The sequence below is a fragment of the Oculina patagonica genome, chromosome 5, assembly GCF_052425735.1.
Source record: "Oculina patagonica isolate OP01 chromosome 5, crgOcupat, whole genome shotgun sequence".
NCBI classification, from domain to species: Eukaryota; Metazoa; Cnidaria; class Anthozoa; order Scleractinia; family Oculinidae; genus Oculina; species Oculina patagonica.
The window spans coordinates 24,749,665-24,775,378 of record NC_135762.1 but is presented as its reverse complement, the minus strand read 5'-3'; the positions used below and the strand labels follow the sequence as shown (position 1 = coordinate 24,775,378).

The window sequence follows — 25,714 nt, the reverse complement described above, 5'->3', positions numbered from 1 at the left end:
AAAAACTGCCTCAAAATGACCAATGTCTTCGAAATTTGTGTTTGTGAGGATGGTTAACAGCTTATTTAGCGATATATTGAAGCAAATTTTCTTTTTTATTCTGTTTAATGTGGAAAAATGCGCCGAAGATGTGGAGGTTGCATAAGTTAGCGACCTATGCAGATCCACACCACCGCATCCTGTCAGATGCCCTGGGTGTTTTTTAGCTCATTAATATTCATATTTTCGATTATCCGGACTCTCGATTATCCGGACTATTTAGCCTAGTCCCAACGAGTCCGGATAATCGAGGTTCGACTGTACTGTAGATCAGCTCGCATAAGGTATAGCCCCTGAAAGTTGCGGCCCTCCAAAAGCCTCTTAGTTCCTTGCCCCCTGGTGGGGGATAGGGCCGGAACCAAAAGGGCCCTCCAAAAGTAGTGACAGGAAAAGCTTGCCGTAAATCCAAAAGTAACAAGGTTCGTTGTTTTTGGATCTTTACATCATGTACAAAAGTAGCTGTACTTACTTGTACATGAGTGACAGAGCACTGATCTCAACTTGTCCTGCCCATTCCTATAATTTAAAAGCACAACAAACATTACAAAACTTCAAATACACTCTGTCTGCAGCATTCAAATAAAAAGAAATAACAAATCAGTCAATGACTACATACTCTCTCTAAGACGGACACTTTCGGGACCGGCCGTAGCTGTCCGTCTTAGAGAGGTGTCTGCTCTTTAGAAAGTAGAGGTAACATGACACCAGTAATTCTGAGATAATAAAGCTAAACCTTTGCACAATGCAACAAGCCTTTACTAACTGCAACAAGACTAAAATAATAAAGGACTGTATTTGCTTGTTAAAGCAAAAATTGAGAGCTTCTACAAACTGTAATACTGTAAGCAGAAAACAACCTCTTTAGTGTCCATACACCTAAGCAGAGAAGTAATCCTTCATTGTTTGTGGTTAGTAAGCTTGGTATACACGTATCCTTAGGGCGCTGACTTACTTTGCTTTAGGTTGATACAAAGTTTAAAAGTATTTTCACTTATAAAACACGATGAAAAACACTTTTCAAGTGTCCGTTGACGGTTTCAAAGTGTCTGTTGTCCGTCTTATAGAGGTGTCTGTCTTATAGGGAGTTTGGTTACAGTAAAATGACTGAAAAACGGCAGGGACCATCACCAGGTGTCCGTCTTATGGAGGTGTCCATCTTATAGAGGTGTCCGTTAAGAGAAAGTTAACTGTAATGGGTTTATATTACACATGTGGTTAGTTTGGGGTGTTAATTATATATAGCTTCATTTGCACATCCATTTTTCTCAGTTTGTCGCCCTTACCCCACCCCACAAGGACAACTTCCAGAAGAGCAAGGTACTGTAACAAGGTACAGTATGATCTATGAGAAAAGGTTTGTTATTAAACAAGTTACCTCATTGTTACTTATTTTCACGGGACCTTAATTTCACGAAAATGGAACGAGCATATTTCGCGGGACTTGGCCAAAAAAGTACGATTAAAGGAACTAAATTTGTGAAAATTGTCAAAATACTGGTCTACATTAACAAACAGAAAGTCTTGAAATTGACACTTGTAACTGATTTTAATTTTCCACAGCAATTGTTTTCAATGACACTAAACAAAACCATATAACAAAACAAAACTTAAAACAGTTTGACATATTCCTGTGTTACAAAGTAGAGCTTTTTGACAACTGTACCAAGATGATTAGGTAGTAGACTGATGGCAACGTTGATTAGTCATAACGAATAAAGGTATTAGTTAGCATCGTTAGTTTTCGCGAGAACCTTTTTCGCGGGTCTTAAATTTCACGATTTTTTGAAAATCTGAAAATCGCAAAAACTAATTCCCGGGAAAATAAGTAACAATAAGGTAATTCTCTCACCTTTGGGTTTTGCAGTCTAAACAAGTGATGATCAAATGGTCCTTCCAGAAACTAAACAATGTAAAATTAAAAGAAAAGTACAAGTAGTAAGAATCATTCTGCTGTAGAACCCCCAAATCTGCTTCAATGGTAGCCTTTTTTTAGTAGCTGATAGTACTGTACATGTAACAGTTTCCAGCATTTTCCAGCCTTATACGAAACTTTGATAGAGTATACTGCCATTTTATCAGTTGATGCTACAAAGGTGGTATCAAACAAAGCCCAGTCATTGGTGAACAAGTCATCGTCATTGTCATGATGTAAATAGGCTTTCATGGAAACAGTATAACCTAATTTAAAATTTACCATCTTTATTATTTACTACAGTATAACCTGTTGTAAACACTCTTAATTTTAGCATCAAGTGCTTATTAATCAGAAATGAGCTTGGGGATCACTTTTTTCAAAGTTTAAAAAATTCTACAGAAGGGTTTAGAGCTACCAAAGGGTGGTTGTTTGATAACTTATCATCTTTTCCTTTTCCGCAACTTCCCTAAACCAAAGGGTTGAAATTCTTCCCTTCGCCTCCCCCATGGAGAAAAAATTCCCACCTTCACTACCAATCCTGTCCACCTCCCGCTAGTAAATAAAGCACCTCTGGATCACCAATGCTGATTGTTGGAAACTTGTCTTCACCAAATTACCACCAACATGAGTTTTGCAGCCAGAGTTTTGATTGATCTCAATGAATTGCATGAATTAAGTAACTTGTCAACTATCTGGACATCAAATCACTGTCACTTATTAATTATTATACGTTTTTATGTGTTGAAAACACTAATAATTACCGCTTCAAACTTATCCCTGTTTCTTCGCATAAAATCTATGCAGTCCTTACGAACTTGAAGATGTTTGGCTTGACAGTTGTAAACCTAAAAAGAACAAATTGTTAAAAATCATGAAATTGTTTCCAAACTCCCATAATCTAATGATTTCAAATAATCAAGTGTTCTTAACCTTATTATTGACCGATGTATTAAAAGGTTACCTAGATTAGTAAGCTCCAGTATTTATAAATGTACACAAAAGTCACATGCTGATAACATACACACGAAAGTTAGAGAACGCGCGGGTACCAACAGCAGCAAGATCATGTTTTCACTACAAACATTTTTAATTTTTACAGATCTGCGGTAATTTCATCGTAATCCACCGAAAATTTGAACGCTGGAAGTTTGTTTATAAAGAAACTATTTTCAATAATTGTGTGGAAAGACATAACTAAATAGAAAAATGTCATAGGCAGTATAGTTAATGCACATGTACAATACTTATAGCATATTGGTTACGAGCTCATATCTAAAAGTGAAAACGACGTCTGAAGTTTAGGAGTCGAGGTTTTCTCAAGCAAGTCCAATTGATTGCTTGTTTATTGTAAAACGAAAAATCAATTAGAGTAAAATCAAAGCGTTTAAATATCAACGAATACGCCAAGTACTGATTGAATATCATAAGCACGCGAGAAAATCCAGTTTCGAACACATCTCTAAATCGACTAGAGGGCAGATAAAAATAAGAGCACGATTTATAAACAGTCTAACGCAATCGACACTTTCAACAAGCCCTCGAACCGACGGTCGAACTTACCTGCTCAGACACAGCTCTGAAAAGACAGGATCCATCTTTGGCAATTGGCTTTCTGTACAAGTCTAAGCGAGCCAAATACTCGTCCATGGCCGTTTCGGTGTAATTGCTACCGCCGCCGTTACTGGGAGCATTGTTAATTGGACCCGGCTTTTTCTTGCGTTTGATGTTCGAAGAAGGCATTATTTACTGCAAGACTGTCGGCTTGCTGCTTCGTAGTGTGTTGCGTGCTTAACGCTTGTTCCTCATGATGTTGTTTGAGAGAAAAACGCGTTTCTTTACATGATTCGGAAAACAAGAAATCTCATTTACCACCACGAGGGTCGGCCATTGCTGCGCAAAAAAGGCCGCGGTTATGGAATGTCAGCGGTTTGACACGAAAAAGTGACGTCACTGTGTTCCAGACTTTTGCAGACATCGAACACGCCCCCGGAAGTGGATCGGAGAGAACTGGAGTAGACTCGAAAATAGACAGTCACAAAGTATCAACTCCGCCTCATGCGTTTTACCAAATTTCAGCATAAGCTGCTTCCGTTGAATAGTTTCACTTTCAATACGCCATCTGTGCCGATATGCGGTTATTCCATAGTGATAACAACAGCTCTTAGCCAATGAAAACCGTCCGACTGTGAAGACCAGATGGCGACCTTTCGCAAAGTAAAAATAAGACTAAAATAAGATCACGACTAATACACCAAACGAGTACTACGAGCAACGTACGGTAACATACGAGCAACACACGAAACATACGGGCACATACGGGTACATACAGGTAACATACAAGTAACATACAGATACATACGAGTAACATACAGATACATACGAGTAACATACGGATGCAAACAAGTAACATACCAATACATACATGTGCATACCAGTTCCTTTTTCATTTCCCTTTATTTTGTTTTATTTTTCATTTTTATCAGTATGCTCCCCCACCCCCTTCCCGTCAACAAGGTTGCGTGACGAGCCCAAAGCACAAAACGTATTGAAGACGTATCAAGAATTTGAAATGTTATAAGGTCAATAGCTCAACTTCTTGAATTCACTTACATACGATCTTACCCGTAACATACGAGTAACATAAGGGCACATACGGGTGCATACCAGTTCCTATTTCATTTCACTTTATTTTATTTTGTTTTTTTATTTTTCATTTTTTTGTTCCTTGTCCTTTGGGCTCGTCACGCAATCTTTTTGGAGGGGAGAGCGATGGAGAAACACGTTACATCTAATGACCAATAATTGATTTTTCGATTATTATTCGATTATTATACTCGTATGTTACCTTTATGTACCCGTAATTGCCCGTATGTTTTGTTTTGTTTACTTGTGTTGCATAAAATAAAAAATGAAAAATGAAATGAAATGAAATAGGAACTGGCATGCACCCGTATGCATCCGTATGTTACTCGTATGTATCCGTATGTTACTCGTATGTTACCTGTATGTAACCGTATGTTCCCGTATGTTCCCGTATGTTCCGTGTGTTACTCGTATGTTACCCGTATGTTACTCGTGGTACTCGTGTGGTGTATTAGTCATGATCCTAAAATAAATGTTTTTATTTTACCAGCGAGAAAATGAGTTGTTCATTGTAACTGTTTCTGTCGCGAGCTGGGCGATGCCTGTACTGAAAGGTAAGTAGAACTGAAAAGTTAGCTATAGCGCAACTGGGACTAGCCCCTTTTATAGTTGTCGAAAGTGAAATTTTAAGGCTTTAATTCTGACTGACCTGAAAGTTACAAGACCACAATTCCGTACAATGAAAACTAACTATTTTATGTTCGTAAAATGTCGGTCGACACTGTGAAAGATAATGAAGCATAATGTGGCTTTATAACTGACCATAAACATAAAATGAACAATTTGCTTCAGTCCCACAAATAACTCGCGCAAGAGTGCCACTAAGCCGACTATGAAAATGGTGGATGGGGAATACGCGCGATGATAGACTGTCCACAGCCTCTCGATTTTTCAACGCAAAAAAGCAAACGAAGCGAGCGCGAAGCGCGAGCGCGTGGAAGGAAGGGGACGGGAAGCGAGCGAAGGACTTTTTTCGCTTCCCGCCCCCCACCCCCTTGCTTCTTCCGTTTTGCACTGGCGTCCAGTTCTTTCGCCGTTCTCACCGCGCGCTCATCGATCGAAAAAACACGAAAAATAGAGGGCTGTGGACAGTCTAGCGCGATGAATCCTAAAAACTCAGCCGCTAATTTTTGTGACTTGGCCCTCTCGCGCGCCCCTATTTGATTATTGGATCAACAGAAACTGTGCCAGCTATGCATGCCACTACAGCTGTAACAGTAGGAAATACAATTCAGATAAAACGAAAGTATTATCGTGACACTAGGAATCACGTCACGTTTGGACATGGTAAAGTCTTGGACGGAATAAAAAGACAAATGACACCTCCCTTCCCTCTCCCCCTCCCCTTCCCTCTCCCCCTCCCCTACCCCGGAAAAATTGATAACTTCCTACTGTTAAACCAAATTTAGCTATTTTTTCTATCATTGAAATGGCCCGGGGGGGGGGGGGGGTACTTGACATAATTTCGGGTAGGGAGGTGCGGCCCGGCCTCCTAAACCCTGACCCTGTTTAAGACACGAACCTCTGATTTTCCTACCCTGTTTAAGACAGAATTCCAATTTTTGATACCCCGTATAAGACATAAACAAGTACCTCACTGGCTTGTTGTGATCGTGAATTAAGCTAAGTATCAATGCCGAAATCAACGTGAGTCAGTAATACGGAAGAATTTGTGAAAATTCGGTTTGTTACACCTCTACAGGCATATAAGCCTATCCTGTTTGACTTTGGTCCATGTAAAGATACCCTGTTTAAGACAAAAATGGGTGAAATATATACCCCGTTCAAGACAAAAAAGCCTGAAAACCATACCCTATCGGGCTGCACGTCCCCGTTAAGCCCTAATAAGGGAGTGCCCCCCCCCCGGGTGAAATGGCCACATGGCGCAAAAATTAAACACTAATTCTTCATGATTCCTTAATACTTCTTCTCCAAATTTTACTACTCCTTTGAGAAAAACCATCTCCTCCCAGAAATCCCCAAAATTCACCAAAAAATTCACAAAACACCGCAAAACAAAGGTTTATGAAATTAGCAGAGAGTTTTTTGAAATGCTTGAAACGCAAACGAGATATTTGTTTAAACCCACATTAAACGTAACGACCGAAAAACGGGTATCATGTGAACCCCGCCGTCATAAACCTTCTGTTTTGTCAGTTATTTTACTATTGTCATTGTTGTTGTTGTTGTTGGTTTGTTGCTGTTATTGTTGTCGTGTTTGTCCGACTGCAATTTTTTGAGTGAAATTTGGACTGTCAGTTATTTCCTTTTTTCGACTCCGATGCCGGCTGATCACAACACTAGCTTGCAACATACCGGGCAAGCTAGGGGTATCGAATGGTCTTTGCGAGCATTTTCGAGCATGCGAGCAGAGCGTTTTTCTTAACGAGCACGAGCATTGACAAAAGTTATCCTTACGAGCAACGAGCACTTTTCAAAAAGCTACCGCCACTAAAACCGAGCATGCGAGCACTTGTAAAATTATGCGACCACGAGCAAACGAGCACCCACTAAAATTTTTCGATCGGTCTTCTTGCTGTTGGTTGTTTTTGTTTTCGCTTTCGCTTTTGTTATTGTTTTGCCGTTGTTGTTGTTGTTGTTTTTCATGTGTGCGATTTCATTTAGCTTGTATTGCTACCACGAGAGTCGATCTGGAACAGGCTAGAATACTGACACCGCTGAAAGAATGACATGACACCCACTTCGCCTGCACTTCACCACAATTAAATTTTATGTTATAATGTGACCGACGGCGTTTCAAATGACAGGGTGAATAAATGTCACCCAGTAAGATATATCAGATAACCCTGCTACCTTCAAAACGAATATAGCGATGAAATATTGATCAGGGTTGTATTGATCGCACAAGACGCGAATTTTTTATCCTAATCACGCGCGCATTGAAGTATTTTGAAATGTTTTGAGTTACAAATGACAAAAATTACTGTCAAAGTTTTGTTATCCTATTAAAAGTCCATTTACAGGACAGTTGGACTCTCAATAAAAAAGACAAATAATGATCATGTTCATTGTTTGAATAAGGATTCGATGACAAAAGAGTGGGCTGACAAACCGACATTCCACGCCAGATCAATGAGCTAATCTAAGAGTTTTGTGAAATGGTTCCAATGCTTTCGTGGGCTAAAACGTGTTTCGAAAAGATTTGCATACAAAATTGGAATTTCACTAACGACGTAGCGACAAAAGTGTTTGCGACCAGAAGTAGTGAAATAGAAGTGCAAACAGCGTGTTTCACTCAAGATCTTAGGTAAGCTTGTATTGTTGACCTTTCTTGTACATGCTTGTAGTATCGAGTTGCCGCGTCAGTCTTGTTCTTTTAGTTATGTACGCTAAAAATTAGCGAACGTCGCGAGTTTGTTGTGAATGTACGCTAAATAATAGAGAAACAAACAGTTGATTCGCTGGATGTACACTTCGATGAAACGTTTGTAATGTTTAAAAACAAACAGGGTGTATGCGTACGGACATACCGTATATAATCTCTCATATTGCGATCCGCGTGCTTGTTTGGAAATATCGGCCAAGTATTCAGAACTCTAGCCTTGTGGAGTGTGATTACACTAGAATAGGGGGCTATGTGCTATGAGAAGTCAAATGAATTTTGACGGCAATAAAGACGAATTTATATTATGAAGTAACCATAGTTTTACGTTGTATTGAATTAAGTGTACATTTACATGATACATGATATTATTTGCCTTTTGACATTCATAAGTCCGCGATTTTTGATCATCAAGTTCTACTTCCTAAGAAAGTTCGGAGGTACTTGCCATAACCGACTTGCCCTCCCTTGACGAAGTGTTCTCTGGAGTTCTCGATGCATCGGGGCCGGTAGGGGAAGGTCAGGAGCGTGCCTGGGGCGGCAAGCGCAGAAAGGGAGAGGCAAGCAGAAGATAGGAAATATCTCGAGATAGGGAAACTTGGGCGAAATTACGTCGTTTAAGTAAAACAGAAACAATACATGATTTGGAAAAAAATACACATCATCGATCACCATCATATCAGTGCCGCTTGGAGAAATGACAGGACAGCCTGTCCACAAACATTGTAACAAATTATAACAGCAAACAAAAACAACCTCAACGGGAAAATAAATTGTACAGTTTTGCAAAAGTGCATGTGTACAACTAAAGGAAGTAAACAAACTTATTATCAGTAAACAAGAATACGAGAAAGTACTAACAATAAGGTCACATCATGGGAATTAATAAATGGCTGTCACGTAATTCTAATTCCATCATTGATTTGAATGTACCTATAAAAAGTTAAGATGTAGGTTCTTTACTTTTATGATCATTGATTCTAGCTCTGTGTTTGGTAACTGCTTAAAATTTGGGAATTGATTGTAAATTTTATCGCGAAATTTGTCCTTTTTTTCGTATGATATATATATTTAGTAGAAACTCAGCTGTGTTCTAATGGAAATCCGCGAATCTGATTGGTTCTCCCACTGATTTCTATTTTAACAATAGAGTGCTTCTGTCGAGGAACTATCGGCTGATAGTTGCCCCGCGGAAATTTGATGTTCTTAAAACAAATATTAGCCCGAGAAGCGAAGCTTCGAGGGCAAATATCTAGTTTTAAGAACATCAAATTCCAAGGGGCAACTATCAGACGATAGTTCCGAGACAGAAACACTCTATTGTCTTTATTGTTCACCACTAAATTTTCTCCCGCGCGCACATACAAAAACAAGCATCGTGAATTATTTTTACTTTTGAGGATAAAAAACTCAATTGAAAGCCGAAATTTAACAAACGAAACAAAACCAGACGAGAAACCCACTAAATGCAGTGAATTTGGTTGGTTTTTTTTGTCTGCAGGCAGCTTGTTTACAAAAAAAAAGTCACGGGCGGGCACTATCGATCCGGGCATTTTTCTCGGGAGGGCACTATGGGCTGATGTGCCCTCCGGCGGACGGGCACTATCGCGTCACGTGTTCAATTTAAACCAATCAGAATCGGAGAAAATTTAGTGGTGAACTATAATCGCCGATAGAAAACAGTCGCGCGCTCGCGTAGCTCTTAAAGCGGTAAATTTTCTTGATTTTTGTCTTCAAAGTGACAATATTGTAGGTTTTGGACTGGAATCCTTTAGAGTTTCTACTAAAACAATTAGACTACTCGCCCTCGTTTTCTATGAGCGATAGTCAACTCGGCTGCGCCTCGTTGACTATTTGCTCATAGAAAACTTGGGCTCGTAGTCTAATTGTTAAATATATATGTATATATTTTATTGCAAACACTCAAAAACAAGTCACTTACAAAAATACAAAAAAATGTATGTCCACTACTCACTTAGTCTGAAATTCAGCCGTCCTCTCGACCCAACCCCCCAACGAAGGGGCGCGGGCACAATATATACATAATGATGTACTGGCATATCAAACATTCGCTCAAAATCACTCCAAACCGCTAAAAACCCCTTCTAAAGTACAAAGGCAGTGACCACACACAAACACAATTAACAAATAAAACTTTATTTTTAGTTTATTTATTTTTGTCAACTTTTATTGAATTTTCAGCTTCATAATACAAACTCATAAAGTGCTTGGGTCACCTGTGGTAGAAATTCATTAATCGCCCCCGACAACTTCTCTTCGTAAATAATTTAAGCTTAATATCACACTGTAAACAGATTGCTTGAAAGGACGAGTCGAGGATATAACTAAATTTGTGTGGAATTAAGTGAAAGCAAGGCAAGCCATTGACTTTGTTCTTAATCTTTTTTCAGACGTTCAACAAACTATCGCTTCCATCGATCGCAGGTGAATTAATTTTTCACTGAAAAGCTTAGAAAATTTGCCTTATATCATGATTGCTCGGCGGGACGGTCAGTTTAATTTATTTTTACAGTGAGACAGAGAAACGAGTCAAATAATTTTCCTCGTTCAATCGAGCTTAATCGATTAATCATGAAGGGTCAATCATAAAGGATTTTCAAGCTGATCAATCAAAACTTCCCTGTGCAAGTGAATACAGATTATTTTGTTTTTATCTTAAAATTGTATTTTTTCGTCAAATTAGAACTGTAATTGCAATATTCTTTAACGAAGAAGTTTTTATTGTTTTTGTACTGGAAATGTCAACTCGTCAAGTAGCAGTTGTGGTTTCAATCCGAGCGAGGGCCGTGCGAGCAAATATAATTTTATTTCCATAATCTGTTGAGGAACGATTACTTGTGCGACTCGAAAGGTGAGCCTCAAAGATTTTTACGAGTGTAGACATCATGTACTGTGCTCTCCTATGTTTAGACTAAGGGTAAAATATTTCGTCTTCGTATATTATTTGAAAACAGTACATGGCAAGCAAAAGTTTTAGGAATTTAATTAAATAACCGCGCGACTGAGACTTGGAGGAAACACTCGTTGAAACTTCACTACAAAACGAAACCTAGCAAATATTAAATATTAATATTTAATTAACGGACTTGGTTTCATACTGAGAGGTTGCTTTTTGCCCTTTAAATGAAGCCACAGGAACGTCTTCTTCGGTGAGTGTAATTTTCTTTACCTCCACCACGATTTTCTTGGGCTAGCGGGCTTGATGACGATTCAAAATTTCCCGCAAACCTAACTACAACTACCAGAAGTCTTTGCGCTTTTACGTCTCAATGCAAATGGTCTATTATCAATCATTTGTTTTGGTAAACTCTTTCGCAACTTCAAAGACTTTGCTCTCGATCACTGTTCTAGTAATTGATCTGAATAACTTTGTAGAGAATTTTAGTTTCCAGGAAGAGTATCCTGCGCAATACCTGTATAGAGTTTGAGTTAATATTTCGAACACAAGAGTCAGTGTTTCAATGGAAAACGAAAAAAAAAAAAAAAAAAAAAGGGCCGGGGAAAATTTTGAGAAAATAGAGAAGTTTGGAAGGCGAAGAAAATCTGCTCGAGTGTTTTATATCTTCTCAATCGAAACAAAAACTACGGAGTAAACGGAGAAATACAATCTTCAAAATATATGCTTATTAAGGCTAGGTATCCAAACCTCCTTCATGGTTATGATTTCTTTGTTTTAACTTTATTAATTTTTAATGAGTTTGAGAATGTTTATACCTTTTTTATGCACAGATATGACTGAAGAATACGGCTACACGGCACTTCATAATGCTATCATCACAAGGGACCTGAAAGCTACCCACAAATTAGCAACTTCGGCAGCCGGGTGTGATATTGAATCACGAGATTCAATGGGCTTCACAGCCCTTCATTTAGCGACTTTACAAGGGAATAAAGATCTTGTTGAAATGCTGATTCAAGCAGGATGTAACACCAACAGTCGTACAAAAGTAAGATTCTTGATTGCAGCTGAGATCAATAAGACCAGCATTACATATGATATGATTGTTGCTTAGTTGTTGTGACTTAGTTCTCGTTCGTTCAACTGTTGTTCTTGTTTATTTTACATTCTTCCAAGAAGAAGGAGCAGTCTCAAATCATTGGCTCTAAAGAGTGTCTGGATTTAAAATTGCTTCAACAGAGAGTCGTGTGCAACAGTTTAGTGAACGAAGTTTTCTGCAATTTGGTGTGTTTTTGTTTTTTGGCGTGAGTTTGGTTTGTGAATTTGGTATATTACTTCTGCGCGCTCTTAGTGATAAAATAGACAGCACCTGCGTAGCCAAACAGAATTTGAGTCTGCCGTAGTAAGCCACTGGTTTACACGAATTGAAAGCCAAAGTGCTACACAGCAACACTTAATTGATCTTTTTATCCACTGGTTATATTATTCTGTCGATCGGGAGGCACAGAGGTTAGCGCGCTGGACTCCAGGTCGAGCGGTGCGGGTTCGAGTCCTGGCTAACCTGCGTTGAAGACTACGGGGGGGGGGGGGGGGGGTAGTTAGTCTGCAACGCAGACTAGCCTTTGCCGGGGTCATTGCGTTGTGTTCTTGGGCAGGACACTTTACTTTCATGGTGCCTCTCTCAACCCAAGCGTATACCTACCTACCTACCCACCTACCCACCAATAAGGCTAAAACTCTTTCTGCTGTCTTGTTTGTTTCAGGAAGGGATGACGTCACTACATATCAGTGGTGAACGCACTGGTGCTAACGATATCTTATCTCTGCTAACATCAGTTTCGTGTGATGTTAACGCCCGGAATAAACTTGGTCGTACCGCACTCCACCTTGCCGCAAAAGTAGGAAATCTTGAAAATCTAAGGACACTCCTCGACGCTGGCTGTGACAGAAACATAAAAGACAAACTAGGATTTACAGCGGTGGGTTTAGCTTTTAAGTTCAATCAAAAAGCAAGCGCGGATGTTTTACTTCACTACAAACCACGGCGAAAACAAACCGTTTGCGAAGTAACTGATTCCTGTGAGACCCTCTCTAAGGAAGTATCGTGTGAAAATAGTCAAGTTAAAAGTGAAGGCGTCGAGGGCAAGTTAATAGCGGTGACACCACCTACGAAGTGCCAAGAAATCTGCGATAAATCGCTCTTGGAAATTACGGCCAGTGTGACAACGAGAAAAGCATTGTCTTTGAAAATTTATCATCTAATCCTGTCTATTTTGACGCAGAAGAGAAACGTAATGGATGGCTTATTGTCTTCAAAATCGAGAAAAACACTGGAATCTGTTGAGACTGCCTTCAAGAGAAAACTTTTGAACCTCATTTTAACTTCTACTTCGTTTTATCGATACACCATTCCTTCAAGTTCCTACACAATTTCAACGTTAGATGATAAACTTAGAAAACAAAGTCTCTGTGAACTTAAGCCCGTCGAACTCGAGAGAAGCAATTCTCTTTCGAAAAGTTTTGAGTCAAACGTACTGACGAAGTTGATGAAAAGCCTTAAAGATACTTTACGCTTTGCGTCAAAATCACAGACGTCCGTTCTTGGAATTCTTGTGAACAAATTACCATCAGACGACGGTCCCTGGGTGGCAGATGAAATCGTCAAGATCTTTCTTCAGGTCTGCGTTGCGCTAGCGAGTGACCAGCGTTTGCTGCTCTTTTGCACAGGTGCTGTAATGAAGCGGGGCCTCTCGCACCCACACTCTAACGCTATGGCTCTTGGTACTTGTATTTTAGTGAGGATGGGACTTCTTAAACAGGAAGATAAAGTGGACGTTGTTAATGACCTTACAGGTCCCCTCTTGGCCCTCGAACATTTATGCACTGAAGAATACTTCCCGAGAGATCTTGCGGCAATCTTTGCCTCTTTCCTTTGTAAGGCAAGCCCTAAGCTGTTCGGGTTAGATCAGCTTCGCCTTCGAGCAGTAGCATCCGCGGTTACCAAGGAAATTCTTCCGACTACAGCCCAGGAAGCAGAAAGTGACACGGGAAAGCGGTTCAAACGTATCTGCGACATGGTAGCGGTCGAGGGAGACTGCGAACTACTCATCAAATGTGTCGATCTCTTGTTTTCGCGCGTGTTTGTGACGTTGAGATGTGACTTGTGGGCGATTGGCGAAAGCATTCTTATTTATCTCGGTTTATTGAAGAGTGAATTTGATATTGAAACTGTAAGGAGCCTTAGTTGCGCTTTAAAAGTACTCCATCATGCAGTGAAACAAAGTTATTTTCCATCTGTTCTGAAACAATTGGTTGCATGTTTTCTACAAAAACCGAATCCTGCTCTTACGCCATATTTCACAAAAGTTGACGAAATTCTTGGTGCATTATCTACTTCAAGCCAAGTCCAGTAAATCCGCAAAAAAACTTCAGGGCTTTCACTAAATTGCTCTGAATAATTCTAACTCTGCTACCTAAAGGCTCTTGTCACATAGATGCAGCTTGCAAAGAATGATGTTTAATGTAATGTTAATTTTGTAAAAGTTTGTTTGGCCAGGTCCTTTTATAGACCGATTTGGACATTGGAAATGAGACGCTTTTTTAAGGCGGGGTAGATGTGAATTTGAGTGAAATTTTAGGGGGTTTAAAGAAAGGAAAGGAGAACGAAAATTGTTTTTGAAACACCAGCAGACAGTTGAACCCCACGCAAGAACACTCCAGGTTGTCAGGGGGTCTGTTTTGGTGTCCATCTACTAATTTTTAACTTCAAATCCTAATTTTAAAATCACATTAAATCTTCAATATTTCTTATTTCTCCAAATTTTTCTACTGCTTTCTGGCAGAAAAACTAACTCCTCCTACCCCAAAATTCACCAAAAAATTCACAAAACAACCCAAAACACCGATTTGTGAATTGAGCAGAGAGTTTTTGGATTGCTTGAAACGTTTACGAGATATTTCCATTTCATGAACTCACATTAAACGGTGGAAAACGGCTTTCACGTGAACCCCCGCCTGGAGAATACCCAAAAATCCAATTTCAAAGCCTTTGGACTCCCTATATATCGGACTATGTAACTCAGTCGTGACAGTCGTGCTGTGTGAACATATTTTTAAATGTATAAGATCCCGGAAATTAATAAAAATTGTTAAAAAAAAATAATGGAAAATATGATGTTTTGTAGGTTGGATGGATTGACATCAACATTGTGCTGGGGGTGGGGAGGGGTAGAAAGCGAGTCCTTTGTTCGGGATAGTTCATGCATACTGCCTCAGCTCAGGATCCTAGTACAAGAAAACAAATTGATGTGATCATTTGAGAATAGTGGCTGAAATTCAAGTTCGAAAGAAATCGCCCTGATGAACTTTTATAGGCGCTTCACACTTAACCTTCAAAAGTCACGCAGGGATTGGGATAGATATAGTAAAAATGTTACAAACATGTCACAGAATTAGATTTTTGCCTCAGATATTCCTATGTCGTAAGGACCGTAAGCTCAATTCCATACGTTTGTTTATTTTAGGTATATATTCATATATCAGAAGACCTTGGCTGACAGTCACACCTTTCTCCTTCATTTTGTTACATCTCGAATTTAGACAGTTGAAATTGTAAAAAAATAAACGAGACTTATTTGTAAGTTGAAGTTTGAAAAGATTCTATGAGTCACCGGTCGAGAACAACGGAGTTACATGAGATATGAGTTCGCACCTCCGCATTCAGACTTCAAAGAAATGACCCAGTAACAAACATGCATAATAAACGATACATAAACATAAGGGCGGGCATGTGACTCCCTTGTTCCCGACCGGTGACTCATAGAATCTTAATCAAACTTCAATCTATAGATGCAGTCTCGTTTATTTTTTCAACGGGCGACGAAATAGAATCCTACTTCAAACCTTACAACGGTTAGTGGCCGCAACTTAAACTTAATAATCTAAACGTGTATATCAAAAGCAAATATCTTTTTCAAGGTATTCAACATGTTCGTCTTAATTATGTGTCACAGACAATGGTAATTTTTTTGTCTCAGTAGAAGTTTGCAAGACTTCTTTTACTTTTTAGTTTGTGATTGGGGAGGTCGAGCGAAACCCGGGCAAACTCCAGATTCTTAGCCCCTTGACAAGAATGAAAGCACACACATCTGAGTTAACAGTTCAAGTGACTTTATTTGCTTCGTTTTTACTGTTTATTAATTTGCACCAGTTGTATATATTTTATACATATAGTATTTTTCACATCATACAAACTGACATCTCCATATGCATGCAACAACAGCTGCAGCAAGCTATAAGCGTTTTATTGATAATAGGCAGTTAGCTAAAACTATTTGCTGAAAAATGCGGTGACTAAAATATTATGTGACTAGATTTTTCATTGACATTATAACTGATTTAACCGATCTGAATAACTGAAGGAACAATCGCAACGCGATTCATGAATAAAAAACTATCTTTACCCAATTATTTTTTAAAGCCATTCGAACGTCTAGTGGTTCGAACAACGTCTTCTAATTTCTACAATTTGTTTGAGCAACAGACTGCACTGCCGTGTGTTCTAGAATCATTTCCAATTATAAAATCGAACTATTTTGATAGATACTTTTATGCTCTCTACTTGCACTGGCTCTTTCAGTAGCCGTAACAGGTGCCACTTTTCCTAGCATACCTGAATGGTATAGGATTCCCAACGGTAACAAAAGTAGTTCCCGCATGGATAATAAACTTTATAGGTGATCGTTCTAATGCACGACTGACGCTTTACACCTGAAACAGAAGTAAGTAAGTAAGTAAGAAGTAAGTATATTATTTTGTGACTTTCGTTTAATTACCGGCGGGTTAGTGGTGGATTTCAATGCAAGACTGTCAATAATATTTGCAGCATTTGAGTATTAACAACATTCTTCATAAAACACATTTTTTCAACGATTTCACCCTCCCTTTTACTGTCAGTACACATTTTTATCCTTAAATCACATCTGATGACAACACTTACGAGGGGACGTTGTCCGCTTGACACAATAAATGGGCAGCTTGGCACAAAGAGAAGCCATTTCATCACTCAGGTCCGAGCGGTCAGTGAGTTCCGAAACAACTTCGTATCTTCTGTTCGTCCCATTTTTAAGTGTTGTCGATGGGGGATTTTCTGTAAACAGGTACAACAGTAACATAAATAACAAATGCATGCAGCTTAGAAACCAAAGACTAAGCTGGTAAGGAAGAAGTACATCTACCTTATTACATGAAATTTTCGCGACACGTTAATTTCGCGAATTTCGCGATTAAAAAAAATCGCGAAATTAAAGTGACGCGAACAATAAGTGTCGCGAACATAACATGACGCGAAAATTAAGTGACTCACATGTCAATAATCAAGAAAGAATGAGTTTAGTGAGGGTAAAAGGCGGAATGAGTTTGCGGAATGGCATGTGGCATGAGTTGCGGAATGGCATAATTATGCGGAATGTAATTTACGCGGAATGATTCATCGACATAAATTATACCAAAAAGCGCGCCAAATTTTAAAAAAAGAAGCCGCCATGTTAAATACTGCTGGACGAGGAAACTTCCATTGAACATCGTTGTAAAGATCATTTCCCCGTTCAAATCAACGATTTACGCCGAACAGTACCAGAGAAATTACTTTTGCTATTTGCCGTGACGCTTCCGAGGACTTGAATTTTCGACTAGCTGGCGTTGGCTGAGTACAGTATGAGTAGTTCTGTAAACGTGAATGAAATCTCTCGTCTATTTGCCTCAAAATACAGAACGATATTCGTTCTAAAGCTTCGTACTTCAAGGCAAGACACACAACTGTCAAGTTCAACCCATTTGAAGAGAAGTTTTTAAAAAGACAACGCATTTAAATAAATGAAAGCAAGTGACGTGTTGTTAGTCGCCCGCGAAATATTGTGTGACCGTAACACTGCCTTGTTCCAGGAATCGTTTCTTTCTAAATGAAAACTTGCTTGGTGGGAAAAAGCTAGTGGTTTCATTGAAGACAACTACTTTTGGTATATTTCTAGCTTTTTATTACAGCGATGAAAAGATCGTGACACGGCTTCTCCGCTGGTGTGACACTATTTACACCGCAGTGGATTTTATCGATGTGCGTCTCGTGATCTTTGCGGTAGGATAAAATGTATGTTTAGCGAATGATTTTCTTTTCCTAAGAGAAAGCCAAGTATTCACAACAAGTAGGCAGTGATAATTACTCGCCGGATTCCTTATCGGTAAATCTGCAATGCGAGCTAGATCTGAAATACGATAGCTTGTTTTTACCGTGCAGTGACTATAGTCACTATATGAAAGTTTCGCTCTACTCGATCGGCCGTCGGTTGCCGCTTTTTTACGTTTATGTTCAAGTCTTCCACTGAGTTTATATAGTATTCATAATGGCAGGCGAAAAGCTAGTCTCCTTCGCAGCCCGGCACTCGGGCCAAACTGGGAGCGTTGCGTGATTTCAAACCGATCGAGCGGCTGCGAAGGAGACTAACGAAAAGCAAGGCTGGAAGACTTCTAATGAAACAAATACGCCGTAGTGTTCGTAATCTCTCTGCTTTGTACCCTGTACTTACTGAAGCTGAGATGATATCCACCAAAACTCGGCTTTCCGTCTCGATGTTTTGTCTAACTTACAGTATTAAAGGGTCGCGTGTAAATGGTAACCGCTACCTGAATATTAATACAAAGATGTATCCGAGGCATTTTTCGGTTCGTATAAAGATCTACGGTCGGATGCTTTTCCTTATCTTTTGACTAAAAAAAGCGATAAACCGTCCACAGAATGGGAAAGCCTTAGCATTGAGGAAACACTGGCCGCCGAAATATTTTCGTAGAATCCGTGAAGAACATCATACGTGAAATCAAAGACTCTATGCTATCTTCAATCGATTGTCATCATTAAGCCCGCAGTATTTAATAAAGCGGCGACTCTTTAAAAATTGGCGCGCTCTTCAGTATAATTTATGTCAATGAGTCATTCCGCGTAAATTACATTCCGCATAATTATGCCATTCCGCAAGTCATGCCACATGCCATTCCGCAAACTCATTCCGCCTTTTACCCTCACCGGTACTCGGTGTTTAGTACCACTGAAGGAAGGAATTTTCAATGTAAATGGAGGTTGTCCTCAATTGACTCAAGAACAGTAATTAATTCACGTACAAGCATGAGCTTCTTGTGGACACTATGAAAACTGCTCTGTTGTTACTGTTGACATTTAGCCTTGCAGTTGTGTTTTTTTTTGTTACATTTGATTGTATTTTGAATCACTTTAATTTCGCGTTTTTGAGTAAGACACAATGTGCATTTCCTTAGCAATATAATTTGACATGTCCTTTTTGTTACATTTGACGTTATTATTCATTTGATAATTATATAAAGTCGTTTTATTTTATTCAAGGACATGTCAAATTATATTGCTAAGGAAATGCACATTGTGTCTTACTCAAAAACGCGAAATTAAAGTGATTCAAAATACAAAAGTTTCGCTGAATCGCGAAATTTAAGTGACGCAAAATACGCGCACCTTAAAATCGCGAAATTAACATGTCGCGAAAATTTCATGTAATAACGTAGATCTAGCTCTGCACACCGCACCCCTTGGACTTCCTCATCCAAGAATTTTATCAAAAAAGGTTGACGCAGCAGTACGTTTTCCACGTTTTGCCGGATTTCTAGCTCGTTTAGTTTGGATTAACATCAGCTTATCTAAAGATTTTTCAAAACTGTTTTACATCTTAATGTCCGGGATTGCAATTTCGAAACGACATAAAACATATGTGTAACATTAAAGTTCAATTCCATATTCTCATCAAATAGTGTAGAAATTTAATATTGAATGAAAAAGAATCTATTAACTTTTATTACCTGTTCGAGTAACTTGGCGAGATCATCAGGTTTGGGCATATCTTCAGTGGATTCACTCAGAAAACAGGCTTTTGCAGCTGAAAGTCGGTGCATGGTCAAGTTCTACAACAAAGGAAAACATAATGCTGTTACGATATTGACTCACACTCCGGTTTTAGGGAAAAGAGTAAATTAAACGAACTAGTGTAAAGTGAAATGAGTATACAGATATTATGAGTGGGTGGGTGAGTAAACAAGTAATTATAAAAAGCGAAGAAAAATCACTAAAATCTACCTGCCAAAGGTACGAGTAAGTAGATTCCATCACACCCCCTTTGCTATTGACGGTACAATTTTACCTTTTTAAAGTCGTAAATAACATCGACTTCTCCCGAGTTCCCGGAATCTGTCTTTTGAATGCGATATTTCTCTGTTTGTTTCTCAGTGTCGACTTCAACTTCTTCATCAACCTCTTTATCTCCATCCTTTACCTTCAACTTGTACTTGGTCACCAAGAAACATCGGTTAGCATTTAATTGCACATTACTGGGCAAAGTTTATTGAATTTTTGCCTTCTCTCACATTGAAAACAATTTTCTACTCCTTTTCCACACCAAATATCACCTCCAAAATTTAACGACATGAGAATGATAAAAAAGACTCCCTTTAGAATATTGCCGGCAACTCCTTTCTGTTTAAGAAGTCACTACAACACATGAAATGACTGACATACACTAATTACCTTAAAACCGGGTTAAGTATAAAACGACATGACTTTTAATTGTACCTTTTTCTCTTCTTCACATTTACAAACTTTCGCTGCAGATGTGGCAGCAACTAGGATGACCAAACACAGAAGGAACACCTTGAATTCCTGGTAATGGAAAAAATACAGCATATGTTAAAGGTTTATCGCTTGTGCTGACATGCAAGCCAACATCGCTCATGTTGCTACATTATTCAGAAGGTACATTTCTCCTCGGTGCTAACGCCCAGCAATTTCTTAAAATTGTCAAGTAACACTTACCATTTTTCTCTTCCAACAGCAAAGCGGCAGTTCTTCGTTCTTCTTGTGGCAAAGGACGTGTTATACCTTTCTCCACTGAGAATGGATTCAAATCGACAAGGGAGCACTTTTTTATACCATCTGAAGGCTGTACGAATGTTATCTCATTCTCAACTTGATATCACGGATTCACGGATTATGTTACTTTACACCTGAATTTGGGCCAATTTTCTTATTGTTTCTGCTGTATTATCGCAACTTTTTTGACCTCGTTGTAGTTATTCCTTCACTGCGCATTTTCTCCAACTACAAGTCCGTGCAGTATTCCATTCCAGTTCCCGGACTCACCCTACCCCGCTCTGCAGGTATTTGTAACCGGGGAAAAATAAAAATTCGTTCTGGAACTAAAATAATTGTTTGTGACTGTAAAATCTTCTGAAATTTTAAAGTAAAAAGACTTGCACGGAGCCTACCAAAGGCACTACAGTGCATCATCGATTTGCGATGTGTCTATTTACATGGCTCACTATAAAAGATTGCTGCATGCCACATTTTGATGTATTTATTTTAAATTCACCAAACGTGAACTTCTGGTGCAGTATCACGAGAAGTCCTCTGTGTACACTATACTGTGAGGGTTCACTCAATGATTAACAAAAACACTTTTTGAACAACAAAATAAATACATTCATTCGTCATTCATTCGCCAAAGTGTGAAGAAACCGTAATCTGTTTTTTAGGTGATTCCCTCCAACGTAGCACTGTGAACTAAAAAACGTCCGCCCGGCGTTTTCATGTCAGACAACTTCTTTCTTACCGGTCCGTAGCCACAAACTTTTTAACAATGTTCAGGAGAAAAGAGCACGTTTTAGCAAGGCCGGGATATATCCAATAAATACCAACACATAAAGTAGCACTAAATCTTTGTGAGACTGCCCCTTTAAGCGCGCTAGAATCCACGAAGAATCTTTCTCCATTGAAATTTGAAATAATGAATGGAAACAAAACTACCAGCGAACCATTTTTATACCAACGTCTGTCAAATGTTTCCTCGTTCTTAATTTGATATTACGGATGTATATGGTACAGTTTGTTGCACCTAAATTTGGACTGATTTGTATTGTTTTAGCTCTACTTCTCTGATATTTATGACCTTGTATTAGCACTTCCTTCCCTGTATATACTCAGCCCCCTCTTAGTCTACTTTCGGACTCACTTTACCCCACCCTACATAGGTTCTCAAAGCAGGACCACCGCCAATTTGTCCGTGACCTCAAGACCCTGAATCAGCACTTCCTTAAGCAATCACCCTATTGCGCATATGCTGAAACTGTTCTGTGGTTTACCACTAGAGTGACGTTGATCTCATTTGATTTTTAGCAGCTTAATTATATAATTAGTTGTAAACAGCTACAGCATATGCGCAGTACTATTATTGCTGAAGGAAGTGCAAGTCTTGGGGTCATGTTTGATGATTTGAACACAAATACGAGCAACAAACACCCCATGGAATGTTCTTGTTTCTGCTTTTAAATACAGGGTGCCCGCTTACACATTGGTGTCCTCTTAATACAGGTTTGACTGTACATCGAAATGTCTCGCGCTGCTAGAAAAATATTGCGAGTCATGTAAAAAAACAGATCAGAAGGTGTAGCCTTTACCGCGATTTGTCCGTCCAACATCGCTCACTTGCGATAATTGTGGGAAATATTTGGCAGTCTATGCCTAAAATTACCGTAAATATTTGTCGTAAAAGGCTGTAATCTTAAAACGAGTTTTTTTGGGTGAATGCGTCGTCCTTTAAAGGATCTGAAAAGAGCGTAACCCGCGAGCTTCGCGCCTCCCACCAGTTCGTGCAACGCGCGTCGATAACTATTTAGATGGCTAAGTCAATTTGTAATGGCGTGTGTTAAGAGGGTTATATCTTTACCCCCCAATAAATTCACCTTCTAGCGTATAACATGGTCCACATTATAGCTTGAATGTCCAACGTGACGTTATTTTAAAAAAAATTATTATAAAAAAAAAAACTAATTAACAATGCGCAAAAGAAATAAGTACCGTCTTCGAAATGTAGTGTGAAAGTGAAAGGGTGAATGTGTCGGACATTTTTCGTGTTAGCATTACAAAATCATATTTCTGAAACTCGCACAAGAGCAAGTATTTTGTTCAGCCGGCGTGAATGACCTTTTAGTACATTTTACTTTGTTTTGAGACTTTCCGAGCAGCAGCATCGGTGTCCTGTAAGAAAATACAATTTACGACTTGTTTAAAAACAAGAAATCTCTTTCTTCCGGCTATTAAATATCTAAGTACTTGAGTAAATTTTCTAAACGTTCAGGAAAAAAACCCTTAAAGTACCGGGAGCATCCATAGGCCCAATTTGCTGTCGCGTGTGAAACGCGTTGTGCTAGCAAAAAGATCTGAAAAGATCGCTAAAACCCACAAGCTTCGTGCCTCCCGCAAACTCGTGCAGCGACCGTCGAGATCTTGAGAAAATTTGCTATATGGCGTGTTCCGGTAAAAATTGTATACCTCTACCTCCTACATGTACCTACTAGCGTATAGCATGGCCCACAATAGAACTTTGGATGGACGCTTTCGAAATGCTAAAACTAATGAAAGTGTGAAAGAAATTAGCGCCGTCTTTAATGTGTAGTGTTGCGTAAAAAGTAAACGGGATGTTTCTGTACCTTTAGTTAACGTGACAAAATCATATTCTTTGAAACGCGCGTACGTATAACGGAACACGTATTTTGTTCGGCCGGCTTGATTGACCTATTAGTACATTTTACTCTGTTTTGAGGTTTTCAGCATCAGTGTTCTGTAAGGAAATACAATTTGGGTTTTGTTTAAAACGCAGAACTCTCTTTCTTCCGGCTAATATCTAAGTACTTGAGTAAATTGTCAACACATTCGGGAAAGAGCCCCTTGGCGTAAAGCAAATAGCGCGTAGGCCAATTTCATTCTACCCTGAAATATGTCGAAAGCTTGGACGAATTTAAACGACATTTGGTAAATTTTACAACACTATGAGACATGATTTCATACCAATTTAAAGCTCAAAAATCTAAAGGAAGTTTTTATGACTTGTCGACGGGGTTTACCTCGGTGTAAAAACCTTTTACACCGAGGTGTTGGAGCCCGTAGACGTATCACCACAGATAGCGCAATATCTTAAGGGGAGAGAACAAGGGCTATATCGGCCAGCCCAATCCATCCTAATTTAATTTCGGCTTTTTCTTCCTTATCTAATGTTCTTTGGAAACCATTTGTTGTTGTCAATAAAGATAACTGTGACATGAAACAACCTGTGTTGTTGCGATTGCGCAGTAATGCCATCGCTGAAGGAAGTTCACGCGCGGTGAATGAGAAACGTGCATAAGAACCTGTTCAAATTTCAAGTGGAAAGTATCCTATATCTACGGTATAATAAAGCGTTTTAGGTAAAGTTAAGCGAGTTTATTAAATTAAGCCGTTATTCCAGGAAAACCGCGCGGAAGTCTAGTCTTATTTAGACAGTGTCAGAGGTCTAGTTTAAACAACATATGGAATGAGCTCTACTGTACTGATTTAAAAGGAAAATTCATCTACAAATAGAGATTAATACGTCCTATTTTTTTTGTAGCTTCAGAAACATTATGGCTTAATTAGGCCCTTTTTTCTTACACCTTTGCCTCTTTCGCGATTAACATGACTCATAACATAACATAACTGTTACTGTTTATTAACATTCATCTCAGGTCCAGCCAGACAAATTGTCATTTTTCATCGGTCTCAGCCAATGCAGAGTGGAGTAGGGTGAGTCCGAGATAGGCTTGCATGGACTACTGTACGGACGTGAAGTTGCTGCATATGCACAGTGAAAGAATTACACTGAGAATAAAGTCTCATTGATTTCGCTATTAAAGAAGGTGTGAGTAGACCCGTCAGAGACGTGCAGTGTTGGAAAGGTCACATAAATATTAAGTTACACTAATTTACAGCAATGCAGAATTTTCCCGTGCAACGCGCGTCGATATGTGGGGAGAAAGATAGGGTCTACATGTTTTGCAATGTACATTAGCTAAAATATCTATGTCACCTGGTCACATGGATGGATCTGTTAATTTGCACTGGTGTGAAAAGTTTTAAGTGTACAACCCATTCATGTATGTTTCGTTGATGGATTTTAGGGCAAAAGAATTAAATTCGGTTTAAACTATCGATACTTTATGTAGCAAGTCAGCTATTGTAAACTTCACCCGAAAACTTTGGCGTGTTCCTGTGATGTGCTTTATATATATATATATATATATAAAAAACTGGCCGCTTTATTTATAGAGGATGGCAGCTTAACAGCAGTTCCACTGTATTTGTGTCAAGTTGTAGTATAGGGGTTGTAAAGCATATTTTGCACTCGCCGTAATTAGCTTCGCCGATGCTTTAGTGGTTCAGAGAACACCCTTGCCACGCAATAACCACACTGGCGTATACGTTTTACTACATAATTGATGTAAATATGTGCGCATCTTTTCTCAGAAACGCCAACAGATTTCTCGGAAATGCATTTCTCTTCCTGATGGCGGCAGCTAGGCTTTGCTAATAGGGGAAATCCCCAAACATTACGACATGGAAACTCGCGCAAAGACTGAGGCGAGGAGTTTCCAAATATGGTACTTTAAGCAAAAACGTGCGTTACATCAGTCTGAACAAAACATGATGACCGTAATCCATGGATGGACAAGTCAAGGGCTTTCTTTTGCCAACTATCTATTACCCTTTTGGAATTGTAATTATTAAAGAAATTAAATTTGCTCAAGAAAAGCCTCAAGATATTAGAGCAATGGCGCTTAAACAATCGATGGTACATGTAGCAGGTCAGCTATTATTAATTTTGGATTTGTTTTTGTGGTGTGCTTTTATCAAGAACTGACCGCTTAAACCATTGACAGTAGTACATGAAGCAGGTCAGCTATTGTTAACTTTGCCGAACTTTCGATGTGTTCTTGTGAT

The 25,714-nt window shown here is 39.0% G+C and overlaps 3 protein-coding genes across 5 annotated transcripts in view; 1 reads left to right on the top strand and 2 right to left on the bottom strand.

The window, feature by feature from the left end:
* The window catches only part of LOC144653445 (uncharacterized), a 28,774-nt gene extending 24,916 nt beyond the window's left edge, over positions 1–3,858 (bottom strand). The window contains exons 1-4 of the mRNA XM_078513433.1: positions 3,515–3,858; positions 2,716–2,799; positions 1,889–1,939; positions 509–555 (exon numbers count right to left, since the gene is read on the bottom strand). Coding sequence (XP_078369559.1) covers positions 509–555; positions 1,889–1,939; positions 2,716–2,799; positions 3,515–3,694 — 362 coding nt within the window. The 5' untranslated portion in view covers positions 3,695–3,858. The remainder of the gene's footprint in view (positions 1–508; positions 556–1,888; positions 1,940–2,715; positions 2,800–3,514) is intronic.
* A 1,238-nt stretch (positions 3,859–5,096) lies between these two features.
* On the top strand, positions 5,097–14,986 carry LOC144653446 (uncharacterized). Of its 3 annotated transcripts, XM_078513436.1 has the most exons (4): positions 5,117–5,151; positions 10,352–10,385; positions 11,691–11,908; positions 12,624–14,986. In XM_078513436.1, the coding sequence occupies exons 3-4, from the start codon at positions 11,693–11,695 to the stop codon at positions 14,271–14,273; spliced, it is 1,866 nt and encodes a 621-aa protein (XP_078369562.1). In that variant the 5' UTR covers positions 5,117–5,151; positions 10,352–10,385; positions 11,691–11,692; the 3' UTR covers positions 14,274–14,986. The 3 variants fall into 3 exon arrangements, with proteins under 3 accessions (XP_078369560.1, XP_078369562.1, XP_078369561.1); XM_078513434.1 differs by lacking the exon at positions 10,352–10,385 and having other exon boundaries at positions 5,097–5,151; XM_078513435.1 differs by lacking the exons at positions 5,117–5,151; positions 10,352–10,385 and adding an exon at positions 7,452–7,865.
* A 4,709-nt stretch (positions 14,987–19,695) lies between these two features.
* Positions 19,696–20,868, bottom strand: LOC144655072 (uncharacterized). Its single transcript, XM_078515292.1, has 4 exons — positions 20,741–20,868; positions 20,502–20,587; positions 20,073–20,226; positions 19,696–19,836 (listed from the first exon to the last, which is right to left on the bottom strand). Exons 1-4 carry the CDS (start codon positions 20,741–20,743, stop codon positions 19,696–19,698), a joined length of 384 nt encoding a protein of 127 aa, XP_078371418.1. The 5' UTR covers positions 20,744–20,868.
* Between the last annotated feature and the right edge of the window lie 4,846 nt (positions 20,869–25,714).